The sequence below is a fragment of the Ambystoma mexicanum genome, chromosome 9 (genome assembly GCF_040938575.1).
Source record: "Ambystoma mexicanum isolate Mex_15411 chromosome 9, UKY_AmexF1_1, whole genome shotgun sequence".
In the NCBI taxonomy this organism is placed as follows: domain Eukaryota; kingdom Metazoa; phylum Chordata; class Amphibia; order Caudata; family Ambystomatidae; genus Ambystoma; species Ambystoma mexicanum.
The window spans coordinates 93,258,229-93,266,580 of record NC_090931.1 but is presented as its reverse complement, the minus strand read 5'-3'; the positions used below and the strand labels follow the sequence as shown (position 1 = coordinate 93,266,580).

General features: G+C 41.3%; 1 protein-coding gene across 1 annotated transcript in view; it reads right to left on the bottom strand.

The window, feature by feature from the left end:
* Nucleotides 1–3,661: 3,661 nt before the first annotated feature.
* Nucleotides 3,662–8,352, bottom strand: part of LOC138487695 (nicotinamide N-methyltransferase-like) — a 34,544-nt gene continuing 29,853 nt past the window's right edge. Inside the window, exon 3 of the mRNA XM_069614220.1 lies at nt 3,662–5,886. Coding sequence (XP_069470321.1) covers nt 5,457–5,886 — 430 coding nt within the window. The 3' untranslated portion in view covers nt 3,662–5,456. The remainder of the gene's footprint in view (nt 5,887–8,352) is intronic.

The window sequence follows — 8,352 nt, the reverse complement described above, 5'->3', positions numbered from 1 at the left end:
GCTGGATGACGTTGGCAACCTTTCAAAAGCAATCCAGGTCCTCAAAGGGGTACGACAAGGATGCTTGGGTGCACCATTGTTGTTTAACCTATTTCTATCAGATATTGGAGACTTTCTGGCCTCGGCGTCGCTCATCTGTCCCGGGATTAACAGCAGAAGACTACACTGGCTGGCCTACGCGGACGATCTAGTACTCTTGGATGGATCAGCATTAGGACTGCAAAATCTTTTGTCCAAACTCAATGAATATGCCAAGTTAAACGGCCTAATAATCTACCCACTAAAATCCAAGGTCCTGATTTTCAAACATCCAAGAAAAAAGGTAACATCAAGGATCTGGGTGTTGGACAATAAGGAAATTCCCAGAGTGGATGAGCTCACATACCTGGGATATGAAGTCTTAGCCCATCCAACTGCAAATAAGGTGATTTCATCAATTCTCAGCAAGATCGCGAAAATCATCGCACAAATGAAAAACCTGAACGGAAAATTTTGTAAATTTTCATTGTCCCCACTCAAGAAATTTTACATAGGCAAAGCAGTTCCTGTCCTCCTTTATGGATTAGAGGCAAAACCTCTGCTGTGGAACTACGATTGGAACAAAATTGAGGGAATTATTTGGAAATCGTCCATTTCCCTACCAATGTGCACCTCGTCAGTCAGCCTGAGATTCGAACTAGGCCTGACCTCCTTGAACTGCCGTGCAGAGTGGAAACTTCTGTCGCTTTATCGCAATATAATCATAGCCAGCAGGTCCACTCTTTTTTTCGATATAAACCAACATCTTAAGAAAGCAAAATCAAATCAACTATCGAGCTTAGAAGAAAAGATGGGACAGATTCTGCACAGGCTGGATCTACCTACAGAAATCCTTCTGCAAAACCCCTTGAAAGTAAAAAAAAAATTAAAAGTGGCTGACTGGATTGAAACAATCACAGGAGTTAGAAACCTAAAAACACTAAACTCCTTCTTGACAGTAGATAGGAAACTTGGCACTATGCCACGTTACCTGGAAAAATTCCCAGATCGAGAGATAAGAAACAGTTTTCTCAGACTGAGATTGAACCTAGCCCATACAGGAGAAATATTAGCTCAAAGAAACCAGGGAGAGAAGGCAACAAAATTCTGTGAAATTTGCAAAACTTCGAATCTCCAAACATTGAAACATCTACTGCTGGAGTACGAAGGCACATGGGCCATAAGGGTGTCTTTACTGAGGAGGTTTGTAAACAGAGAAGTGAGTCTAAGTCAAAATGCATTCTGGAACAGACTGATCTCCGGCCAGGAAATCATGCTCACTGCAGCGATAGTAAAAGTCTCAGCGAAACTTACCATACTAACAAAGTATCAAAAGACGACACGGTTCAGCGAGCCTCCTGGTTGACATTTTCTGGACCTTCCAGTTACTTCCTGGTTTCCGAGATCCTATTGCAATTTTATCTTTGGAAAGGCATTATTCTTTCGCAAACATTATTCTTTTGTAAAGGTTTTTCTTCTAAAACCAAAAACAAATAAATAAAAAAAAAGGTGTGGTGCATTGCTATATGTGTTGCCAGAGTAACATGGACATATAAGTAAAGACAGGCTATTCAGTCAAAAACGATTTTTAGATGCAAATCTATTTTTACAGTTAAAAGCGCACATGTGCACATTCAAAAATGCACACTATTTTTCACCTGAAATGCCTATGGTGCAAGAGACACATTTGAAAATTAATAACTAACCTTATTAATAACTAACCTGACTAATAAAACTGCATTTAACATAACCCACTAATAAAAATGTGTCTCCACTGCAGAATTAGGCCTACTCTGAAAGTGAACTTTTAAACGCACATTCATTTTTTTTTCCTCTGCTGCTCTGTCCACATAACTACAGGAAGCAAAGAGCTCGAAGGAACAGGAAATCAGTTGGTTACAAATTTTTACTGTAGAAATGAGCCATTGTGTAGTGAGGGAGGAGATGACATGATTGATTCTGATTGGAGCAGCGTCATAGCAAGTATCATGCTAGAGGCTGTGATTAGAGTTTTGCTGGGGAAGCTTGAGGAGAGGGGGAGAACAATCGAGATCTGGCAGAGCTGGGAGAAGGACCTGTTTCCTAGCTGAAGCATTCCTGCTGCAAAAGCTGAGAATTCCAGGCAATAACCCCGGTTTGAGAACGACAGACGCTTGTTTTCACTGGGGTTAATCTTCAAGGGAGCCAAATTCAGAAAGAGAATAGCCGGAGAAAACTCATGCTGAACAGATAAGGTAATTACAGAAGTGTGGGAGCTGTGCGAAAGTGTGCGAAACTGTTCAGTCAGTGTATTCGAGGTAGTCCCAGTCCCTTATCAGCGTATGTAATGTTACCAATTGAATATATTCTCGCAGTTCTCTGTTCATTTTGTCACAAATAATGTTGTACCATTTCATTTATTTCTGTAAAAAAGGGTTAAACTGTGTTTAAAGGAAATTTCTATAATACAAAAATATCTGAAAACAGATAGCTAGTGTGTATTATTTCTCTCTTTCATTTTGCATGGGAAAAGGTTTAAACGTGGGTAGATTTTTAAACAGTGCAATTGTCATTTTAAAACAGATGTGTGCATGATTCTATTCAGTATGGACAGTTGTGAGTGACTGTTTGTAGCATAGCTTGTTGGAGGTACATGAGCCAACGGGAAGAGAGACTCTCTGGACATAGTTCCATACCGTATATAAGGTAGTGGAAATTACCACAAAAATACCGCAAGAGCCCATGGTGGCACACAACACTAACACTGAAAATGTGGTATCCCTAAAATGTAGGCCTGAGGTCTCTCTAGTGATCAAGAGCAATCTAGATAAAAAACAAGGGATGTTGGATATTGGGGCCACAAATAAACCAACCACGCAAATTATCGCGCACATTATCTAAATAGGTCTGAATTCTGAAATAATGCAATGTATTATTGTTACGTGTGATCCAATATGAATACAGAGAGTGATTATTGCTAAAGGTATTTTGGCGGTAAGAAAATACCGCAAAGCCCCAAATATCCACAAAATACCCAACAGACTTCACACTGCTTAGAGCATGCATCTGAAACATTTGTCTCTCCAGATGTTTTGGACTACAGCTTTTGGATGAGCACCAACTGCCATAAACTCAACCCGAACAAAGCCAAAATGATGATCTCACCAAACAACCTGTTCAACAACCACCACATCCCAGGGCTCACTGAGCTGGGAAACCCACCAGAAACATTGAAAGTGCTTGCAAATCTCAGCGGTGCATAGTACAAATCACACTAACATAACAGAAGATAACATAACAACTCCCATCCGCCCAAACCAACATAGTCAATGGTAAGGATTTGCAGACCCTTGGCTAAAATGAATGGCCCGATCAAGCAGTTCATGTGGTGAAAGCATTCTAAGATGGAGGCCACATACTATGCTGACGCCAGGGTGTTGGATTCTGTGATGGATGCATGGACGTGTGTAATTCCAATGTATAGTTTTGAGCAAGTTAAAGGCATCAGGAGAAACGCGTAGGGTATGTCTTATTCACTAATCAATAATAAAGGTAAACAAACCCTGTCTCTCTCTGTTTTTCACTTCATGCATTTTTGTATAAATGTGTACAAGTTAAAATAAGAAAAGGTGAAATAAAAATTGCACACTCATATGCTTGTTTCAATATTTAATAAACATAGTCATACTCATAAAATGCAGAGGCACACATCTTCAGGCACTAACAAATGTATTGCAAATAGCACATGGGATAAATTACCCCCAGCAGTATGTTATAAGGATATTGCATGTCAACATACATTGTTTCAAACATTCAGAGGTTTTAGATTGCCCACTGAGGGACTTTATAAGTGCCTTGATCTTCAAACTCACTTGTAATCTATTTTCCATGTGCAGCTGGGCGTGTTCTATTCCTTATAATATGTGGTGACACTATTACCACTTTAATAGATGTTTTCTTGCTCTCTGGGATGGACAAGATAGGCCAGCTGGGGTTATGGGGAAAAAATTATGAAAATGCATGAGTATGCAGCTTGTTTTGCATTGTGAAGAATGTTGTAGCAGTCCATTAATACCAATAATCACTTCAAAAGCCAGCTTGCAATTTAAATAGTTGAATACACGTGAGTAGTTTATTGCCATCCTGTACAAAACAACAAACGTGCCCTAAATACAAAATACCAGTACAGATGTTGCAGTATCAACGTATGACTGACATTCAGCGTTGCATCTGGCAGCACACATTACAACACCACCCCAACTGTAATACGTTATTACAGGCGTGGTGAGGTCATTTTCTTTTTACAGCAAAGCGTTAATAACACAATCATGAATATACTGCTGACTTTCATGTGATGTAACTTGCTAGTTACTCTATGGAAGGTAGGTTGACATGAATGTAATGAGAGGGTCATGGCATTGAAAAACTATCCCCTAAGTCAGGGGTCTACAGCCTTTGGCTCTCCAGATATTTTTGTATGCAACTCCCATCATCCCTAACCAGCATAGTCAATATCCCGACAAGATGGGAATTGTAGTATGAAACATCTGGTGAGCCAAAGGTTGCAGACACCTGCCCTAAGTGAACCAGGCATAGGTAAAGGTCAAATATTTTACTAAATTGCATAATCTCCAAATGTGGGTAACCGAGGTGAGGGGAGAACTTTGATAATCCGCTCACCAGCCATCATATGATGTTATGTTAATATAATTTGTAGAGCACAGCACTCACACAAAGGTATCTTGGCACTAGAGAAGAGAGGACTGCCGTTTGTGCCAAAAGAATGTAAAGCCAAAAAAGGCATCTTTTGAGTGCTCTCCTGAACTGCAGGTGATTTGACAAGTTCTCTACTGTCCCAGGCAGGTCATTCCACATTATGTATGTCACTGGTCTCCTTTCCTTCCAACCAACTATACCCCCACTTCTGTGAAGTTTCCCTTGCCACCTTGAAAATATATTTGTTCTATTTCTTTCACAAGAGGTCCTGCCTGTACTTGAAATGGGAAGAGACAAGTTTAGGGTGTGTGAGCATGCTGTTCTGAAAATAGAAGTATGTTTTCTATTTCCAGTGTGATCAGGCGCCACAGAGTTCTAATAAAGAACTAAAGTAGAACTCTGTGGTGTGCCCGCACAAACTAGAAATATAAAAAGTATTTTTTCTATGTCCCTCATGAGCCGTGCACTAGAAACAGAAAAAATACTTTCTTTTACTTTCCGCACTGGTAGGTGGGTGGATATAAAATATGTGTTTCGATGTGGCATTTTATTCTGTAGGATGGCAGCAAGATCTCTTCTAGGGAGTCGTATTCGGGTGACCCACAAAGTATTTCAACAATTCGGGAAATCAAACAACCCAAAATTATCGTTTTAAGCTTTACTGGTCGGTGCAGGCCTAACAGGGACTATATTGTGGACAAAATAAGGTTTACATTTCATACACTGTATTAAATTGTCAAGCTTTAAGTTTCCTTTCGTGCCACAAGGAAGAAATATCCTTTATAATCAGAAATTAAATGTGTTGAATTCTCCGGCCTCGGGAGCACCTGGAAATCCTGAATGACGTAGCCCGCGTCACGCACCGCATTTCTTACAAATCCTGCATCGTAGAACAGGCAGGAAAACCTGTAGTCGTCAACCAGGTAAAATGTCTCTTCCAGGACTCCCATCATTACCAAATGCCCCCCTGCTTTTAACAAGGAAGAGATATTCCTAATGGCATTCCGGTAGGTGGCCTGGTCCTTACATGCGTTTTCCAGACACAATGACGTTAGCAGACAGTCCGCAGAGTTTGGCAACAGAGAGTCCAGAGGTTGGCTTCTCGTGACATCACATTTTATGACGTCCTTCACAGTTTGGCGCAACTTCTCTTCTTTTTCTGTGCATTTGTCCCTACAAAAAAGAAGGTATGGCACAGTTACCGTCTACTTTTGGAGAATTATCAAAGCAACAAAATGTGCTTTTAGTGAAATAAAACAGAAGTTTGGAATCAATATGTATGGCAGCCTGCAATACCCTTATAAAAGCCTGGAAATAATATTCTTATTACAGTCTAGTTGCGACATCACAACTGACCTATAATTATGAAATGATATCACAACTGCTCTGTAATAAATTATTATGCTTCAGTTGTGACGTCACAATGCCTCCTGCTTCAGCTAGAAGAGAGCAGAACTCCAGCTGTCACTGCAGCACTTCATCAAATTCCTTCATCGCAAAATACATTTCAGTGAAACTTTGCACACAGTAATTGACAATGACCTTTTTATGGTAGAACATTTCATGTGTGCAGTGAAGGAGTTTAACACATGCGAGCAAGAATCTTCTGGTTTTTTATTATTTTAAAACGCAACCCGATGCATTTTATTAAACTGCTTAAACTATTTTTCTGCAACTCATTAGAAGCTGCTTCTTAGCTTTTTCTTGTTTAACACGCTACAGTAATGATATGGAACAGCAATGGAAGATGCCTTACATTAGATTAAGCAAGACGCCAAGGAGTTAAAGAGAAAACAGTGTGTGGCTATACATTAAAAGGAATATACCACACTCTAATGCACGTAAAAAGGATATTAGATGTCACTTCGGAGTACCTTCACCTTATAAAGGAACTCAGCCTTCGGCCGCGTTCCTATTGTTGGTCACATACCACCGCATGACTTGTAATAGCCTTACACCCTACGGTAGGGGCTACTTTATCCCATATACATTGATATGTTTATAGCCCTCTTCCCTCATGGGGGTTCCTATTCTGTAGTATGATACACAGTATGGGATATCTAACGCTGTGTGCTGCGCGGTGTGGCGCAGGCATGCCTGCTTACATGTGCTCAATAAGGAGGCTTCTCGTGTTCCAGGTGTCTTCTCCTTTCTCGCTTAGCTGGGTTATTTTTCTCTGGTAGCATCCTGGCAGATTAGAAGGTGCCAATCCTGGAGTGTTCTAGAAGAGGGGTATTGTGACCCTGCCCTAGGGAGGTCGATGTAAAGAGATTCTATTTATGGGCTAGCACAATGTGTCAGCATTAGAAAGGGGGTGATAGGTTTATCAATCCCATAAGGTGTTCAGTTAAGAGACCATGCAAACCTTTGATGGCAGGAGTTGCTGATTTCTGGACTCCCTCTCTTCTAGGCATTGACAGAACCCCCAAAACACTTTCCAAATCAACCTTCAGAGACAATAGGTCTGCCATTTCCAGGGAACCACCTGAGAGAGTGATAGTCAGGGCTTACCCTTGACATGAGCCTCTGGCTGGAGGACATTTTGTGCCCAGGTGGGGCAGATGGTAATGGATGGATGGAAGACTAGTTAAGGAGGGAAGGAGAGAGGCTGTAGCTTTCGAGCCTCCCACCTTAGTGTCTCTGGACAACCCATAGGGAAGTAGGAATGTAAGAGGAAAGGAAAAGAGAATAGGGGAAGAGGTATGAAGTGTAATAAACAGTGAGGTGAAGCTAGTCCCTTGCATGACCCATTGTGAAACAGATGTTGCATCGTTTGTCTCTGTGTTAATGTCCGTATAATCACTATGTCCACAAAACAGAAAGGTGGTGGCTGGATGTTTTCAATCAATCATGACTTCTGGCTTTGCTCTGGGCAACTGTCCAGACCGTCGTTTGGTCAGCCTGCCACGCCATCACAGAAGGAGAACAACCATATCTAAATCAGCTGACTGCTAGGTCACATCCCTTACGATACCATAAGCACGATACCACATACATGTTTCAGGCTCAATGTCCATCATCCATATAGGCAAAGAATAAAGTAACTGGGGATACTAGAGTGTGACCTAGCAGTACTGCTGGGAGGCATCCTTTGGGTTGCTATCAAGGCTTATTTGCATATGATCTTTCCTCTTCTGGAATGGCATCACAGGCTACAACCGATCATCTTGAGGGCTGCCATTCAAAAAGTTCCAGCAGTCACCTTTGTATTGTTCTGTGTTCTCCTACAAAGGTCTGTGAACAAGTAGTTTCCCTTAACTTGTCCAGACAGCATATCTCCCACAGAGACTCAAGGCATCCTTCCGGCTGGATATAGTTTCCACATACTCTCCTGCAGGCATATCTTTCCCTCAGAGATTCAAAGTATCCATCAGGCTGGCACCAGTTACTGAGTTCTGTACTGTGTTCTGTCCTGGTGGTCTCCCTTAGAGATTGAAAGCATCCTCCAAGCTGGATATCAATTTCCATATTCTATCCTGGAGGCATATCTCCCTTAGTGATTGAAAGCATCCTCCAGGCTGGATATCAATTTCCATATTCTATCCTGGAGGCATATCTCCCTTAGTGATTGAAAGCATCCTCCAGGCTGGATATCAATTTCCATTTTCTGTCCTGGGGGCATATCTCCCTTCGTGATTG